Here is a 19473-nt window from a genome sequence, read left to right as displayed (position 1 = left end):
CGCGCCGCTGGAGGATCGGTCGGGAAGCTGAGACCTCGTGGCAGCAGGGCTTTGCTTGGAAGGACAGGTAATCCTCATCCTCATCATCTGTGTGTGTCTTGGGAAACCCTATCCTGGTTCAGAGAGGGATTGCTATGGCTTTCCTCTGGGGCTGAGAGAGTGTGACTTGGCTAAGGTCCCCCTGCTAACATTTCCTAGAGCTTTCTTTGGCAACGTTGGTTCAGAGATGGCTTGCCATTGCTTTCCTCTGGGGCTGAGAGAGTGTGACTTGGCTAAGGTCCCCCTGCTAACATTTCCTAGAGCTTTCTTTGGCAGCGTTGGTTCAGAGATGGCTTGCCATTGCTTTCCTCTGGGGCTGAGAGAGTGTGACTTGGCTAAGGTCCCCCTGCTAACATTTCCTAGAGCTTTCTTTGGCAACGTTGGTTCAGAGATGGCTTGCCATTGCTTTCCTCTGGGGCTGAGAGAGTGTGACTTGGCTAAGGTCCCCCTGCTAACATTTCCTAGAGCTTTCTTTGGCAGCGTTGGTTCAGAGATGGCTTGCCATTGCTTTCCTCTGGGGCTGAGAGAGTGTGACTTGGCTAAGGTCCCCCTGCTAACATTTCCTAGAGCTTTCTTTGGCAACGTTGGTTCAGAGATGGCTTGCCATTGCTTTCCTCTGGGGCTGAGAGAGTGTGGCTTGGTTAGGGTCCTCCTGGTTAACCTTTCCTGGGGTTTTCTTTGGCCAGGTTGGTTCAGAGAGGGCTTGCCATGGCTTTCCTCTGAGGCTGAGAGTGTGGGTTTCATGGCTTAGCCAGGATTCGAACCTGGGTCTCCAAAGTCCTAGTCCAGCACTCAAACCACCATTCCACCCTGACCCATTATTACTATTGTTATTATGTGACACTGACTTACTATTATTATGTTTGTGTTGACTTCCAAGGGGGAATCCCTCCCTTTCTCTAGTCCCAGGATGTGCATTGTTGTTATTATTTTTATGGTGTTCCTTATGTTGGCATTATAATCATTGTTTCATTCTCTGGGGAATGCTTTCCAATCTGCCCAGTCTCCTCACTTGGGCTGCTCAGGTCTTGCAAAGCTGAGGTTTTCTGGATTGAAGCAAAGTAGTAATAATTATACATGCCAGACCTCCGTATCCACGGTTGTTGTTGTTTTAATCCTCAGATTCAAGCACCCAGGGCTTAACAATGGTTTTTTAAAAGTGTATGCATTCCCAAAAGTAAAGCTCTTATATAAAGGAGGCTCTTTTCCTCTGCCATTGTGTTCAATGGGACTTGAGCATCCTTGGATTTTGGTATCCATTGGGGGGGGGGGGTCCTGGAACCAAACTCCAAGGGCTCCTTGTAAGAAACTGATTCAATCAAGAAAGCCACAAGAATAGTAGTAGTAGTAGTAGTAGTAGTAGTGTTAGTAGTTTGTTATTGTTGTTGTTATCATCATCATCATCATCAAGGGATGTCCTTGGATTAAGAGAAGTAAAGTTATTGTAATAAGTTCAGTCAAGGAAGCCATGACCCTAATATTTGTTGTTGTTGATAGCATTGTTGTTATTGCTGTTAGCAAGGGATTGTTGTTAGTAGCAAGGAACCAGCAATAAGCAAAGTTATTGGAATAAACTGATTCAAATCAAGGAAGCCATAGCCCTAAATAGGAGTAGTAATAATGGTTGTTAGTGTTGTTGCTGTTGTTGGTATTGCATTGCTGGTATTGTTATTATTAGCAAGGGGTGTCCCAGTAGTAGTAGTAATAACAATATAGTTATTATTATCGTTATTAATACCATTATCATAATCATGGAATGTCCCTGAAGTAAGAGAAAAGCGACTGCAATAAACTGATTCAGTAAAGAAGCCAGTCTTTAATAGTAGTAGTAATAATGGCTGTTGTTGGTTTTGCTGGTATTGTATTGCTGCTGTTGTTATTATTATTGGCATTGCATTGCTGGTGTTGTTATTATTAGCAAGGGCTGTCCTTGGAGTAGTAGTAATAACAATATTATCATTATCATCATCATGGGATGTCCCTGAAATAAGAGAAGCAAAGTTAATGCAATAAACTGATTCAAAGAAGCCATAGCCCTGAGTAGTAGTAATAATAATGGTCACTGTTGTTGTTGTTAGTATTGTTGTTTTTTGTTGGTATTGTTGGTATTGTTAGTATTGTTATTAGCAAGGGATGTCCCCAGAATAAGAGAAGCCAAGTTGTCCCACTGATTTTACCTTTTTAGAGGACTTGGTGCCTGCCTTCTCATAGTGTTGTTGTTGTTCTTGTGTGCCTCCAAGTAATTTCCAACTTGGCACATTTCTTCAGAGGGTGTTTGCCTTGCCATCCTCTGAGGCTGAGAGAGTGTGACTTGGGCAGTGGGTTTGCATGGCTGAGCCAGGATTTGAACCCTGGTCTCAAAATGCTCCAATGCTCAATGCAAAAGGAGAACCTTAAGGCTTGGGAGGATTGTTCAGAGGGTGTTTACACTTGCCATCCTCTGAGGCTGAGAGAGTGTGACTTGGGCAGTGGGTTTGCATGGCTGAGCCAGGATTTGAACCTTGGTCTCAAAATGCTCCAATGCTCAATGCAAAAGGAGAACCTTAAGGCTTAGGCGGATTGTTCAGAGGGTGTTTACACTTGCCATCCTCTGAGGCTGAGAGAGTGTGACTTGGGCAGTGGGTTTGCATGGCTGAGCCAGGATTTGAACCTTGGTCTCAAAATGCTCCAATGCTCAATGCAAAAGGAGAACCTTAAGGCTTAGGCGGATTGTTCAGAGGGTGTTTACACTTGCCATCCTCTGAGGCTGAGAGAGTGTGACTTGGGCAGTGGGTTTGCATGGCTGAGCCAGGATTTGAACCTTGGTCACAAAATGCTCCAATGCTCAATGCAAAAGGAGAACCTTAAGGCTTGGGAGGATTGTTCAGAGGGGGTTTACCCTTGCCATCCTCTGAGGCTGAGAAAGTGTGACTTGGGCAGTGGGTTTGCATGGCTCTGAGCCAGGATTTGAACCCTGGTCTCAAAATGCTCCAATTGCTCAATGCATAAAGAGAACCCTAAGGCTTTCTTGCAAGTCCCATTCTTCATTTTCTCAAATCATTTTCTCCATGAGAGGTAGAAAAGTATATATAAATAAAATAAAATCAATTAAAAACATCAGTTCTCCTTCTTTTTGTCTTTCCTCCAATTGCACTTTGGATCTACACACTTTGGCTGCATTCGCACTGCAGAACTAATCCAGTTTAGGCACCACTATAACTGCCATGGCTCCATACTGTGGAATTCTGGGAATGGGAGTCATGTGAAACATTTAGCCTTCTCTGTCACTGAGCTCTGGTGCATCAACAAGTTAGAAATGCCATGATTCCATAGCATGGAGCCATGGCAGCTAAAGTGGTGTCAAACTGGATTATCTCTGCAGTGTGGATGCAGCTCAGGTCAAAACGAAAGCCAATCTATTACTCAGTGTGTGTTTGGAAGTGAGGGGATGCCCTCTAGTGCCCTTCAAGCCTGTTTGGGTCTACTTGGAAGTAACGCCCTTGAGTTCAGTGTGGCTTACTCCCAGGTAAAGTAGGTACAGTGCTTAAAGGTGCATCTACACTATAGAAATAATGCAGCTTAACACCACTTTAAGTGCGATGACTCCATCCTTTGCCATCTGGGTTTTTTAGTTTTGTGAGGCACCCAGCATCCTTTGACAGACAAGGCTAAAGACCTTGTAAAACTACAAACCCCAGGATTTCATAGGATAGTGCTGTAGCACTTAAAGTGGTGTCAACCTACATTATTCTTGCAGTGTGGATGCACCCTTAGTGTGGTAAAGGTATTACTGGTCTTTAAAATGCCACATTATTTCATGCCTGTGTTGTCTTTGGGAGGCTGTATCCACGCTGCAGAAATAATCCAGTTTGACACTGCTTTAACTGGTGTGGCTCAATACTATGGAATCTTGGAAATTATAGTTTTGTGAGTTAGCTTTCTCTGTCAGAACTCATAATTCCCAGAGTTGCACAGGATGAATCTGTGGCAACTGAAATGGTATCAAACTGGATTATTTCTGCAGTGTGTATGCAGCCAGAGACTCTTCCTTTCTCTAGTATTTGCCTTTTGGAGTTTGTTCTAACTACCCATCTTTGGCATAGCATCACAATCCCCTTGGCACCTTACCTGTGCTCTCTGCCCAGATGTCCTTTTCCTGGACATGTCCTCCACTTCAACCTTCTGTCCAGGAGGGATTGCAAAATGTCCTCCATTCTGAGCATTCCTAATTTACATTTGCATGCTTTGACTTTTATGCATTTGATTATTGTGGTTTTGATTAATATGTTGTCTCTGGGAATTTCTAGGTCCACTCCAGCGCAGCTCTGCCAGAAGTGGACCATAGAGTTGTGCTGGAGAACCTAGGAGTTCCTAGAGAAAACACTTCTCTAGGCATTTGTAGGTCCTCCAGCATGACTCTATGATCAACGTCTGGCAGATGTTGGCCATAGAGATGCACTGGAGATTCCTAAAGAGGTGTTCTCTTAGGTTAAAATAGAAATAGTGGGGGGTTTTATTTGCAGTTTTTCCCCATTCATTGTAAGTCCTTCACCCCTAATTCCAATGAATGTGGAGGGACCACTGTATGAGTGTTTTGAGATTTAGTGTGGGCATGTCCTCTGTTCTTGAATGCCCTACATTTTGCATCCCCTTGTCTTCCTTTGCAGTTGTGATATCTGGTCACTCTGTTTCTGCCTGACCATCTCTGGTTTCCTTCCACTGTGTATTCCCTCTTCCCTTTTGATGTTCATGGACTTCCCAAAGGCTGATGAAACTCACACATAACATGCACCATTGCACAACCTGGGCCTTTTATCAGCTCCTGAGGGTGATCTAGGGGTGGGAGAGTTTGTCTCCTCCTTGACACTCCCCCTCTATAGTAGCTACTCTATTATTAAGCCAACAGTGGGGTTTCCCCCTCTCTCTGTCTCCTCCCTTGCTTTTCCTGGCTATGTTTTGGGTTCTAGTTGCCTTCTGTGTGTGTGTTGTTTGCCTTCAAGTCATTTCTGACTTATGATGACCTTTGCCTACCCTGGGGTTTTCTTGGCAAGGTTTGTCCAGAGGAGCTTTGCTCTGAGGCTGAGAGAGTGTGACTTGCCCACGGTCACCCAGTTAATTTCGTGGCCAAACCGGGAACCGAGCCCTGGTCTCCAGAGTGGTAGTCCGACATTCAAACCTCTATGCCAGTGATTCCCAAACTCTGGTCCTCCAGCAGTTTTGGACGTTAGTTCCCAGAAGCCTCAGCCATCTTGACCAATACTTGGGGATTCTGGGAGCTAAAGTCCGAAACACCTGGACAGCCAGAGTTTGGGAATCACTGCACTGTGCCCCATGGTGGCCCACAAATGGCTTATACTGAGTCAGAACATTTGGCCTCTGTAGCCTCTCTTATCCGAAACACTTTGGACCACAAGTGTTTGGGATTTGGGAATATTCGTACATACATAATGAAAGATCTTGGAGACGGGACCCGAGTTTAAACATGAAACGCCTTTATGTTTCATATACACCTTATACACATAGCCTGAAGGTAATTTTATACTACTTGCTGTTATGCGTCTTCAGGCCTTTGTGCCTTGGTTGATCCTAGACCAAGAATGCGACTGTGGGTTTGATTTCTTAAAGCTTGTTCCTCCTTTGCAGAATTAGCCATGGTTGAGTCACATCACAATCCAGTCTGGGTAGACTTGGGTTCACACTGGGTCACCTCCCATACTGTTGTGTTCTCCCTTGGCAATGGCACCTCCGGGGCATTCGCATTTTGGATCACAACTCCCAGAATCTGGGTCTCATTTGCTATGCTCTGGATTGCCCTGCAGCCAGTTTCTTTAGTGAAGGTATGCTTTGGCTCATGGGCATCATCTGGGTATATTCCTTTCTGCTGCATAGCCATGGAAATGCATTGGCATGGGTTGTTGGGTGGCACTTTCCCTCTTCCAGTGTACGGCAAGGAGCCAGGGAGTTTCCTGGGAGTCGATAAAAAGATGTTATGCTTTAGATGGGTCTGGTTGGACTGGAGAAGTACTGAGAACACCTGAAAATGAAAGGGAAATGGGAAACTCCCCAGTAATTCTTACAGAGTGTAACATTTGGGAAATTCAGGTGGTTTTGTAGGGAGATAAGAACTTGAGAGGGCACTATTATTTGCTATGTACCAGTCCATCAAGGCAGCAGATTAATGCAGCACAAGTGGAGGATAGAACCTTTTCCGCTTGACCAAAAGCTGTATGCCGTCCTCATGACTGTATGTTTACTTCTGTATGCTTACCTCTTTGTCATAAAGACTTTTTGTTCTGCCTAGCTTTTAGAACTGAAGCTTTTTAAAAGAAGTTTGTATGTTTGTTCTGATTGTACGATTGTTAGCCGGCTTTTTATACTTTGTATAAAAGTGTAGTGCGGACACACTTGAAGGGAGCCATAGAATTTTTAAACCAGTTCAGGTGCCCAAGGTGATCTGTTTTTGAGTTTGTCCCATGCTCTCACCTGTTCTTAATGGGTTAAAAGGAGCCTGGAGGAGGCTTTGCAACTCGTGATTCCACGTCTGTTCCACGTTTGTCTGGTCGGCCACTTGGCAAGCATGTTTTGTTTGTATCAAAAGGTGCTTGGAATTGTTTGTATGCCATGGAAGAGCCAACGGATTGTGCAAATTCTTTATGGCCTTTTGCCAGTTTGGAAGAAATAGATTCCATGGCTGTAGTCATGGTTTTCTTGCTTTGATCTCAGGCTGTCCCCAAATCTGGATTTTAGTTTGGACTCATGGAATTTATCAATCTTTATGTCCTACCTGTATTTTCTCAACAGTGACCCTCAAGTTACCTTTTAAATAGAAATTTATATGGATAGTCTTCAGTGGGATTGTGGAAGAAGATTGCCAACTGCATGAGCCTTGGTGTGAATTGCTGAGCATACAAATATGACTGCAGGGTCTCACTAAGTTCTTTGCAACTCAGGATCTACCAGAGGGAGCAAAGGACAACCAGTGAGATACAACACTTGCTGTAAAGTGGTGTCAGATTGCATTGTTTGTACAATGTTGATGCAAACCACCACCATCACCTTGTGATTTGTTCAGAGTGGGTTTGTTATTGAGGGTGCCACCATGTTCATGTCTTTTGTGGACTTCCCAAGGTGGTTGGCCACTGTATGGGAGCCGAAAGGCAGCCTTGATCCAGCTTTCAAAGATGTAGCCGTGTTAGTATGTAGAATCAGTATGCAGAGGGATCTTGTAGCACCTTTGAGACCAACTGAAAGAAAGCAGTTGACAGCATGAGCTTTTGTAGACGAAAGTCTACTTCCTCAAATGCATATGCACCTGAGGAAGTAGACTTTAGTCTACAAAAGCTCATGCTGTCAACTATTTTTTCATTTAGTCTCAAAGGTGTTCCAAGACCTCTCTACTTATTGATCCAGCTTAGTTGCCTAAGCTGAAAACAATGCATGCCATGAGTTATGGGAAAGTCAGGTGGGGTTAGCCCAGAGTCGGAGCAATAACAAAACTTTTATCATGCCTGGTAGCATTCATGTCTTTCTGGTTCTGGAGATCAGGGAGGGACCAAACTGTCGGCAACAACAAGCCATAAATCTCTTACGTAGCTTGTAACGGCCTTGTGTGAGAGGTCAGGATGGTTGTATGTGTATAAACAGACGTGCACACAGGCGTGTGGGTCTGGGCTGATGTAAGATATGCAAACCTGGCGCCTGGGAACACTCAGACACACCCCCTTTCTCATTTTGTTTTGCCTCCCCCCCCTTTCCATGCTTAATCTCTGTTTTGCAAAGTTTTGCAACCCTCTCACTGTGTACTTCCATGTCCCATAACTGACAGATAGTCGGTTGAGACAAGCTGTTCCAGGAAGTTGGTCAGGCCATTCATTGTGCTGGGAGGGGAGCAGCATTTGTCCATAGAACAGCATGAGTGTACAGGTCTTGTATCCTTGACTAGGGTGTGTATGAGGACTAGGTGAGCAATAGCTTTTCTTCCTGGCTCTTGGATGTTTGCGGGGAGAGGGGTGCTTACATTTGCCCGCCAAACGTTAGATCAAGACGTCTGAGGACGCAACACAGTTATAGCCCTACGATGCCACTTTTGACAGCAACAACTACATCCTATGTACATAGATCTTGTAGCACTTTTGAAGTTGGCAGCATGAGCTTTCCTAGACATAACTCTACTTCCTCAGATGCATTTAGTCAAATGCAACTGAGGAGGTTGACTAGGTCTACAAAAGCTCATGCTGCCAACTCCTTTCTTTCAGTTAGTCTCAAAGGTGCTGCAAGATCCCTTTGCATGCTGATTCTACCGACTAACACAGATATATCTTTAAACCTATAACTACATCCTATGGATTACTGAAATTTGCATTGTAGGGAGTGGTGTTTCAAAATTGCAGCCAAAGAGCTCTAGTACCTCTCCAAACTACAAACATCCAGAATTCCATAAGATGCAGCCATGGCAGTGGAAGTGAAAACATAGTACTATACTTGTGTTGTGTGAAAAAGGCCCCTGGTATGGTACTGAATATTACGTGGAATAAGGGAAATATTATGTGGAATAAGATGATGATGATGATGATGATGATGATGGAATAAGGAATAAGCTTGCAGTTGCTAGTTTGGGTTACTCTGCCCTCAGCCCTTGCCCTCTGAACCTGTTGGATTACAGCTTTTAGAAGCTCCCAGCCAGTATGGTCTGGGTTAGATGGGAAATTCTTGGAGCCGTGATCCCAGAAGTAATCTTTCTGAGCTCTGACACTGGAGAGAACCAGGTTGAGGAAGATGGACGTAGTACAGTGGTTCTCAAATACTGCTCCCCTAGAAATTAAAGAGTTCATGAGTTTGCAGGAGTTGGGCAAAACAATGGAGGACAAGCTGATCTTGGAGATGTCTCATCAGCAACAACTCCAGGGTAGTTAACAACAACAATAAAGATGGTTTCCTTGCTGCAGGATTCTGGAAGTTGTAACCAAAAAGTAATATTTCCAAGAAAGACTAAGGCAAGATAACTAGCAAGATTTTTTTTCTGTACTAGTCAAATATTGTTGACCCCATTCCTGGGGTATCTTGCAAGAATCAAGAGCCATTATGTGAATTGATAACAGCGCCATGCACAATCACCCTCCCTTTTCAAAGGGCCCTTTTGACTGAGTGTTGCTTGCTTTCTGACTCACTGGTGAAACTGGTCAGGAATGTTGACTCCTACAGGTCCCAAGGACCGATTGGTTAGCAGCCTTGTTGGATAGCATGCACCTTGGCTTGTGTGAGTCACCTGGTGCTATGTGACCCGAGGGTCACCTTTTTCCATCCCTGCAACTGTGCTGTGTGTGACATCAGGGGCCCTTTCACACTATTCATTGCATAGCAATTCAGACATGAGCAAGTGAGCTGACACCCACATTCACCCAGAGTCACCCCAACTCCATACCAGCCGTTTCCATGAGAGTGGCCTTGGAGCTCTCTAAGCAGCCTTTCCTCCCAACACATCTGCTTATTAACTACAACAAAGAATGTGAGCACTGATACCATCCTAACCCCATAATAGCACATCTCGTGTCCATTGCCAAACTACCATAAGCATATAAACATATCTCTAAGCTATGGCTGGAAATCTAAGGGCACTCTGATCCTGAGACATGAACTCCTGGACAGGTTAAGTTGCTGGTGGGTTTCTGTGGTGGGGTTGACCGGTTTAAATCAAAATGCAAAGGAGTGCCACTCGAGTATGTGCCATTATGTGCTGATAGCTGATTGCAACGATGCCCATTCTATGATATGGCTTGGAGGCACACAACAGCAACAGATTCTGTCTGCCCAGGGTTTGCAGGGAAAGCTGGGATGTAAAAAGGATCCTGCTAATTGTTGTGCTGGTGTGGATGTGTGTCTGATCTATGTATCTAGTTTTAATTTTTTTAATTCTTTTTTAAATTTAACTTTTGTATTCTGTAAATTTTTAAATAATTTTATTAAAGATTCTAACGGCATTAAAACAGTATGCATAGAAATAAAAAGAAAGGATTGAAGTAAGAAATATAGTACTATAGTGCAAAAGGGAAAAGAAACCATTTTGTTTTCAACTTTCTCGATGTTCATAAGTGATATACAGTGTTACTTCCCTTATATTAACACCCCCCAAATTAAATCATCCCTCCATTTCATCTAAATCTAATGATATTAGTCTCCAATCCTCTTATGCCAAAATTGCTTTATTCTGTTACGATCTAAACCTACAACACAATGCTGACTTTAAACACTTAAAACCTTTAAATTTCTTACAAATGTGTCTTTTTACCTGAATATGTTTTTAAAGTGATCCCTTTACAGTTAACATCATAAAACCTGTAACTCTGTAAGACATAGGCTGTCTCTTTAATCTTAAGCATTTAGTCTCTCTTTCCATTGAAAACATTGCTTGCCATAAGTTTGTCTAGCTTCATCCAGCATTGACTTTTATCTCAGTAGTGAATTTTCTAGTGTCCTTCTCACAACTGTCAGTCCCATCATCCTCCATCTCAAAAACCTGCATTTTTCAGGTTGATTGTCCACAATTTCTTCCCCTTGATCTTGCTTAGAAGCACCATTGGTATACATTTCCTTTTCCAACAAAGCATAATCCGTTCCCCTTAATGGATATTTCTGGGCTCCTTGATCCAACGAACAGCTCATAGCAATTCTTCTAGAGATGCTCTCCATGTCTCTCTGAGTTAACATGAATAGTCATATCATTTATAACTTCAGCCACCCACAACTACAGTTTCAAAAACAGCAGCTCTCAATAGACTCTGCTTTGGCAACAACAACAGATTGTCCTTGAGCATCCCACTCTTCAAGATAAGCAATCTCTTTCCTAGTTCTCAGTTAGTTCTTTTTGCTTGCCTCCCCTGAAACTTTCCTTCGGTTCCTAAATTTCTGGCATTGTAGGGAGTGAAAAAATTTACTGTAATGCTAGAAATTTGGGGACTGAATGATGTTTTCATGGTGGTGGGGCAGAATCCTTGTTTCCCACCCCTTATAGCTACATCCCTGTGTCTGGGAATGTTTGTCATAGACTGCTCCCTGGTGCTGGTGTCCCATCGCAGGACAGCTAGCTCAGATTGATCATTGTGGGACTGCCAGGGATAAGGAGGCTGGTGTGGGTGTCCTTTAGATTCCTCCCACTTCTGCAGCCACCAAGCTGCTTGCTTTGGCCTGGCAGGTGTTGTAGGGTAAACATGTGAAGCCATTGTTGTGACCCAGTTTCCGGAGCCCTGATGTAACCAGGCTGCAATCTCCTTTCCCCTTTGCTGAGTGAGTCACTTCTCAGTAGTACCGAGTCACTAGATGGTGTTGCAACCTGAAGACAAACGGCTTCCTTGGGCTTAATGGGAAACCTCCTGGGTTTGTGTCCCAGACCCATAGGGCCTGATAGAGTCCTGGCATAAAAGATTAGGGGCTTGGGGTATGGGGAAAAATACTCTGGCTCCTGTGCAGCATTTCTTGGCCTTCTCTGCTGTGCCACCACTGAGTAGAATTCCTGTTCCTTCCCCAGATGGACAATCAACAATCAGCCATGAAAGACGACATAGGGAAGGCAGTCCGATTTCTCTGTCGGATAGTGAAGACTCGGAATGGGAAAGTGGACAAAGAGCGGGTGGAGAAGTTTGGTGAGCACCTAATTGCCATTTTGTGCCAGCGTTACACTGGCCATTGGTACCCAGAGAAGCCTATGAAAGGACAGGCCTACAGGTAAGTAACCAAGATTTGGGGCTATGTTTTCTTTTAGTATGGGAGAGAAGGGTTTATTCAGCTGGGGATTTGTGTGGCCTTCTGGATGTTGTTTGGCTGCAATGCCCATCAGCCTTTCCAGGATAACAGTGGCAAGGAGTGATGAGGTGTGCAGTCCAACAGCATCTGGAGCGCTAGAAGTTGTCCCAGCATATGCTTGGGGCTGTCCTTTTATTTGGCAATTGTGTGTTTTTTCAGCACAAGGTCTGTAAAAACTGAGACTTTACTTTTGAGCATTAAACAAATGTTTGAGCTAATGAGATTGGCCGCCTACACTTTTGTTTTTGTTGTTGAAAAGCTCTCTGCACATGCTCATCGCACTCTGAAAGGGTGCATATGTTGCATGCATGATATCCTAGTTTCAATTCCTTGTTATCTCCAGTTGGGATAGGAATGCCCTGTCTGAAATCATGGAGATACAATGCCAGTCCATAGCCAATGGCTAAGGGATTCTAGGAGCTGTAGTCCAAAATACTAACTTTTCCAAACTCTAAAGGTGACATTACTGACTTAAATGCTTAATGATTTGACTGGGGCTGTATCTGCACTGCATAAATAAGCTTTTAACTGCCATGGCTCAATACTAATGGGATTTGTAGTTTTGTGAAATATGTAGCCTTCTCTGTCAGAAAGCTCTGGTGCCACAACCAACTACAAGTACCAGGATTCCACAGCATTGAGGCATGGAAGCTAAAGAGGAGTCAAACTGCATTATTTGTGCAGTGCAGATCCAGCCTATGTAAAATGTAGTTTCCTACATTGTTTGTTACTTCAGCATGCTAGATTTGCAAACAGATCTCTCCTCTAGTTGAGTCTGAGTGAGTGAGCTGGGTTTCTTGGCTCACCTGAAGGTCACTACTAGGTTGCGCTTGCAAATTCAGAATACCAAAAAAGAAGACAAACACAGTAATCTGTGAACTCACTTGTAGCAGAGGAGACAGTCTTAATCTGGAAAAACGTTCACCAAACTACATGTTGTATTTAGTGTCAAGGAAATGAGGTCTGCAGTGACTGCAGATGGAGCAGCTGTGAAGATGATAAAATGTGTGTTGAACGAGAAGGAAGTCAGTTTGCTCTTGATCAGAAACATCCAAGAGCCTACCAATGGAAGAAACATTGAGGGTTTGCATATAAAAAGGTGGTGTTGTGGTGTGCCTTTGAGACATTTTAACCTATGGCGACCCTGAGGTGAAGCCATCGCAGGGTTTTCTGGGACTGCCAAAGTCACCAAGTGCATTTCCACGGCCAAGTGGGAAATCGAACCCTGGTCTCCAGAGTCTTATCCAGTGCTCCAACTACTAATAATGTGGGAGAATCCCAAGAGGTTGTGAGCAAATGTGGTGTCTAGATTTGTATTTAACCTTGTATTGGTCTCCTGCCCATTTTGTGGAGTTGGCATCTTGTGGCAAAAGTTACACAGTGGTAAAATCCCAGATTTTCTAACCACCTATGTCCTCTAGCTGTTTGTCAGGTTATAGTGTGTGGCAATGATCTAATGGCTTTTTATAGAGTTGTTTGTTTGCAGAGCGAGCTGTGAAATAACTTCATTGTGTCTCTCAAGACTATTTGTGTAGCTAGAAGAACCGCGGTTTGCATACCTGGTGGTGCTCCACCTGTGTGGATCACCTGCAAGGAAGTTTTGTTGCAAAGCACAGGCTGGCATTTATTGTACCACAGACTGTTACTTTAGAGTTCTTGTCCTATAAAACCATATTGTTATGCACAAACTGTACTTGGGAGTATAGCGCGCACATACCCAGACCTGCTTGTTTCCACATCAGTCATGTAAATGTTATCACCAAGTGACTGCGTAGAGAGAGCAGAGAGATTAAAACTGCAGACTTGCAATCTTCATTTGTGAGAAACAAGCTGGGATCTAGCGCTGGAATCTTGCATGTAGATACAACTTAAAAAAACTGGAGTCTCCCTTTGCATAGCTTCAGGTGGCCACCTGTAAACCTTCTTCCAGAGTTTGGGAAAATTCATTTTTGGACTGCAACTCCCAGAATCTCTCAGCAGTACACTAAACCTGTCTGCCAACATGTCGTACCTTCCAGATTCCAAATGTGCCGGATATACAAGCATGATAGCATTTGTTCTGGAAGGTACCAGGCTAGAGAAGGCTGAATTGAATGAATAAAATTGAACACTTCAATGGCTGGGGTGTGATTTTCATTTCCATTTGCACATGGGATGCTTCTTGTTCTAAACTCAAGTTTCTCCCTCTGCTGTCTTCTACCAGGTGTATCCGTATAAATAGGAATTCCCCTGTAGACGAATCACTCTTAAAAGCTTGCAAAGAGAGTGGTTTGGAATATTCAGAATTAAAATTACCCCGGGAATTCACACTCTGGATTGACCCTGGAGATGTCTGCTGCAGGTAAGGGCATTTTGAAATATGTCCATAGTGCCTTCCAGAGGGCACTATGCAGTCCTCTGCATGTCTATTCATAAGCCCCATTATACTCAGTGCAAGTATATAAGGGTTGCAGCCGTACTCAGTTGGTGGATTAAAGTTTGCACTTTTTGTTTTTGGATTATGTGGAATTGGCTGCAAACCCCTAAACTAAGGAGTGCTCATTACATGGGGACTTCCATTTGTAGCCTCATGCAGGTCTGATGCAAAACTCTGCAAAGTGAAAGTGGAAGTGTGTCAAAACATACCTAAATGGGGCGGCTGGATAGGATTTGAGCTCTTCTGTACCGCATTATTAGTTTTAATTTGTCACCTATGAAAGTTTGTAACCCTTTAAGGTTGATCCTTGTTGTCATCCCTCTGTTTTCCTCTGCAGTCCCTCTCAAAATGGTGATAGGAAGTGATTTCCCAGCATTCCCTGCCATTTTGAGAAGGACTGCATAGGAAAACGGGCATTTAAATTAAATTCCACTGTTCTATGTTAAAAGCCATGCCTGCTGAATGCCTGTTTTGCATGAAGCATTATAATTCCTAGGTGAGAACCCTCCCTGCATGTCTAACCTTCATCTTCCCTCTCTCTACTCAGACTCAGTGAGAGCTCCCAGCATTTCACAGTGAAGGAAGAAGAAGAGAGCAGTAGCAGCAGTGGCAAAACAACACCTGAGATGGAGACATCAGACTACCATTCTGAGTCTCCCACATCGGAATTCTCTTCAGAAGATGAGGGGAAGGCCAAGCTATTAGCAAATTCAGGAGCTGTGAGCAAATACCAGCCTGGGCAAAACAACAACAAACAGGTAGAATAATAGAACCATGGAGTTGGAAGGAACCACAAGGGCCATCTAATCCAACCCCCCTGGCATGCAGGAATACTTATGTACACCATTCCTAACCATTGTCCATCCAACCTCTTTAATGATCTCCAAAGATGGAGAGGCCATCTACTCTTCTGTCTTAGCAGCTCTCACAGTAAAAAATAGTAGGGCAGTTGTTTGCCGGGGTCATTTCATTCAGTTACTTGTTACAAAATAAAACCATCAAGCAAGTTGAGGAAAAGCTGTGCATGATGGAGCAAATCTGAGGTCCTTTTCTGTGCTAGAGCTTTCAGATCAGACAGAAGGGACTCCCTATCCTGGTCACAAACTGGAATGGGGGTGAGGGGTGTGTATGCTACCATAGTACAGTATCTTAGCACTATTTATGAATCTGTGGTTGTTCATTAACTGATGGGACAATCCAGTGGTGTAAACTGCCAAATTGGTAACATTTGCAACATGTCACGGTGTACAACTATGCTCACATCTCATGAAATTCAGCCTGCCAAAAACCTCCCTACAACTGGGTTTCTTCTGTTTTCACCAAGATTTGTCTAACAAACACATTGTCTTTCATTATAGGTGCTTAATATGCACTTAGTGGCCAAGTGGCTATGGCATAGCATGTTCATTGTGGCAGCAGTGGGGTGTGTGTGTAATAGTTAGCTTGCTGATATGACATTGTTCTCTATTAGGGGAATCAATCCCTGGTTTAACCTCTGTCTCTTTTTCCCCTTTTTCTTTCCCCAAGGTTACCCAGTATTTCTACACTCCGTCACCATTGTGGGTTCCAGGCCATCAAAACGTTGTCAGCTACCTCCCAGCGTACCAACCTGTAGCCTTTTACTATCCCGGCTTCAATTTGAAAAAGCCTGTGCCCCGGAAACCCAACCCCAACCTGGTGAAGCGCCTCACCCAGCGGGCATCCAAACCCTGAAGGACTGAGTGGCTGGGCAAAGCCGTCGGTCCCTAAGCCTTGCCCAGCTCTTTTTCATGACAGGCCTGAAGTTGGACATTGTTTCCACTGACAATGGGACTACAGTACGACCCCCGTATCAGCAGGGCCTGTGACCACAGTTTCACTTAAATGCATCCCTCAATGCAATTCTGTTGTCAACATCCACCAGAAACATAAGGTTTGCCATTATCCACCCGTGATAATTCTGGGGACATCCCTTGCAGATACATGGGCCATACTGTGTTACTTTTATCATATTCCCTCAGGGAAGGTATGCTAGAAATTTTCCTCTAATGGGGAGAATCCTAGATAGCTGGTTTCTTAGTCTTGCCCTCTTGAGGGTGTCACTTTTGTTTCTATGGTGCTGAACGACTGTAGCATTCTGATTGTCTGTTTTTTGTAGCACTTGAGTGTGCACCGAGAACCAGAGGCCTGGATAGCCGTCTTGAAGGGAAGCGGCAGAGAAATTGGATGTGGGGAATAGGATGTGGATTCTTTTCCAGAGAGGGCAAGGGAGTATCGCCCCTAGGTTTGAGCCAAAGAAGGGACTTAACTTTAACCGCCTGGGACAGGAATGACGTTTAGAGGGTAAAACTACGCACGGCCTCCACTTTGCTGGGTTTCAGTTTTTCCAGGGTACGGGTTGCTTCTGTGAAGCTGGGAAACTGGTGAAGGATGTCTCTGTGTTTATGTGTATGTATGCTGCACTTTAAAAAACCTGTCAGTCCTGCTGCTACCAAAGAGGGGAGGGAGTGGTATGGACCCTCTGTATAAATTGTACCTTTGGATGTGATCTATTTTTGTACAGTCTGTCCTGCTTTGCCCACTTTTCTTGCTGTTGAAGTTAAACCACCCTTGCTCTTATCCCTCGGTACTCGCTTCTGCAATTTTGCCAGGCACAGTGCCTCTGCTTCCACCTTTTGGCTTAAATACAGGTCGGAATTTTGTGGCTCTCCAGATGTTGCAAGTCCCAGCATTCCTCGCCATTAGTTATAAAGGCTTCTGGAAGTGGCTGTTCTGCAACATCTGGAGACACACAGTTCCCAGCACTGGCCTGAATCCATTTGTTACTCCTAACTTGAGTAGACCTATTGCATCAAAGGAGGAGAGTTGGTTGAGCCAGTTTATTATGTTCCATTGATTCAACATGTCTTCTCTCGTTGGGACTAACAAAAGATTTAGGCTAGATTAAGGGCTTAGAAACATAAAATGGAAAAGAAGAGTGTCAAATGTTATACCCAATAACACTTTTTAGGCCTGTACAGTGTGCTCTAGGGATAACATATGTCTGTACAAATAATACTTACCTACCTCAAGTAATGTTACTGTAAAGAATGAAGAAGAGTTTAATTATTATATATTGAAGGATTTTTAGACCTTGACTGGAAGTACTTGTTGGGCAAAGTATTATTGTCTATATAAATGTTGGTTAATATATGCCCTGTAAATAACAGCGGGATTTTTTTAATTTATAGGATGAGCATAATTATATGAATGTTTTATCTACAGCTTGTTTTTATGCACCATTGATACAATGTATTTTGCCTGTTGTTGGTTTTTTAACAATCCTTTTTCTATGAAAAAAAACCCTTTAATAAAAAAGACCACCTAATGCAAGAAAATGACTGTTGAATTGATTCTGTATGTACCAAAATGTTCTGGTTTTCCCTTCAGCTAAGTTGGACTATAACTCCCATCATTCCCACCCAATTTGCCCATTACCATGCTGGCTGAGGCGGATGAATGTTCTAGTTAGCCAAAAAGGGCCAAAAAGCACCAGATACCATCTGATCTCAGAAGCTAAGCAGGGTCTACCCGGGTTAGTAGTTGCATGGGAGACCACAAAGGAATACCAAAGCAAAACTATCTCTTGAGTATTTCTTGCCTAGAAAAACTATGAAATTCATGGGGTTGCTATAAGTCAACAGGTGACACACACACTCTCTCTAACACACACACACACCATCTGCCATTGCTTATCCCTGACAGCAGACTTCTAGTACGTGGCTAGCTTTAAACTCATGTTACACCAATTCCTGTTGTGCTTTGCATCTTGTATTTCGCTTCCCAGAAAGCCAGTGCTGAGTATTGAATGTTGGACTAGAGCTCCAGGAGACTGGGGTTCGAACCCTGCTCAGCCATGGAAATCCATTAGGTGTCCTTGGGCAAGTCATGCTCTCTCAGCCTGAGAGGAAAACAATAGCCAACTTCCCTGTATGAATCTTGCTGAGGAAACCCTACGATAAGTTCACCTTAGGTAGCCATGGGGTGGAAACCACTTGGAAGCACTCCATACTGATAATGGTTCACTTTCCCATCCTATCCTTGGCTTTGCACATGCTCAACAAAAAGTCAGCACTCCTTATAATATAAAGCAGGAGATGGCTAATGGGTGGTCCTCCACATTATTGAACTACATCTCTCACATGACTGGCATAATGGGGCTTGTCATTCAACAGCATTGGGACGATCACTTGTGTCCATCCTCTATCAGGAATAAACTTTGCTAGAACATGGCCACATAGTCCCCAAAAAACAAGAAACTATGGATGCCAACCTTGAAAGTCTTGGACTTCACATTCTGGTTGCAGTTATTCTAAAGGCCACCAGAGAGAGCTATTGACCTGGACTTCTATCAGGAGCTTCTGGTCTGTTTTCCTTCTTATATGCAGCAGTGGAACTAGCACAGTCTCAGCATCTGAGAAGTATAAAAGGACATCTGCGGCTGCTGTTAGAGCTGAATTAGAAATCTATTCCATCCATTCGCAAGCCAAAATCAGAGTGTTTACTGGGGTACAATCAATGAAACGGAGCCTGATAGATTACCAAGACTATGGTGCGTTACACACGCGCCGAAAATACGTGCCGAGCACGTACTAGGGTTAGAAAGTGCGTCCTTTCCAGATGCCCCTAACCCTAGTATGAGCTTGGAGCGTACAAAATGATGGCGCCCGTTCTATACGGGCGGCGCCATTTTGATGTCACGGACGCCTAGCATCCGCACGTCACACGGCGGTAATGACACTGCAAGTGCGCCATTTTGCAGCTTCTATTTGCTGTGTGGAGGAGCCGCACAGTTTGGCCGCTGAGGCTCCTCCATGCAGCAAATGAAGGAGCTTTTCAGACCGCCCTTTTGGGCAGCCTGTAAAGCACCTATGTCTCTTAGAAAAGTCGCAATCCAATCTTCAGTCCTCTTGGTTCATGCAAAAAACGAACTTCATAAAGAGCTATGGTCTTCCTGGTTCATGCGCAGTGAATGACCAAGCAAAAAAGGGTGCGAGACAGACAATCTTGGATATTGAAGCCCCAAAAGATATAGCCTCCCTTAGCAATGTAGGTAATTTAAAATGGCTGAGCCAATTTAAACACTCTTTTCAAAGAGCAAATTATCTAAAAATACAAATGCCAAAATACCCGAGGGAGGCATTTACTAGAGCTAGATTTGACCAGCTTGACACCATGGTAAGATATGGAAGATTCAATGGTATTCCTTACAATGAGCGAATCTG

The 19473-nt window shown here is 43.9% G+C and overlaps 1 protein-coding gene across 2 annotated transcripts; it reads left to right on the top strand.

The window, feature by feature from the left end:
- Positions 1-17573, top strand: LOC149304778 (protein BTG3-like). 2 transcript variants are annotated; one of them, XM_089478939.1, is made up of 5 exons: positions 1-67; positions 11540-11736; positions 14018-14155; positions 14778-14988; positions 15758-17573. In XM_089478939.1, the coding sequence occupies exons 2-5, from the start codon at positions 11540-11542 to the stop codon at positions 15941-15943; spliced, it is 732 nt and encodes a 243-aa protein (XP_089335065.1). In that variant the 5' UTR covers positions 1-67; the 3' UTR covers positions 15944-17573. The 2 variants fall into 2 exon arrangements, with proteins under 2 accessions (XP_089335065.1, XP_089335064.1); XM_089478938.1 differs by lacking the exon at positions 1-67 and adding an exon at positions 6241-6262.
- The last annotated feature ends 1900 nt before the right edge of the window (positions 17574-19473 follow it).

Source organism: Sceloporus occidentalis, unplaced genomic scaffold, assembly GCF_023333645.1.
Source record: "Sceloporus occidentalis isolate IW3139 unplaced genomic scaffold, rSceOcc1.0.p SCAF_13, whole genome shotgun sequence".
NCBI classification, from domain to species: Eukaryota; Metazoa; Chordata; class Lepidosauria; order Squamata; family Phrynosomatidae; genus Sceloporus; species Sceloporus occidentalis.
Note: the sequence above shows the minus strand (reverse complement) of the source record. Positions and strands in the feature narration are given on the sequence as shown.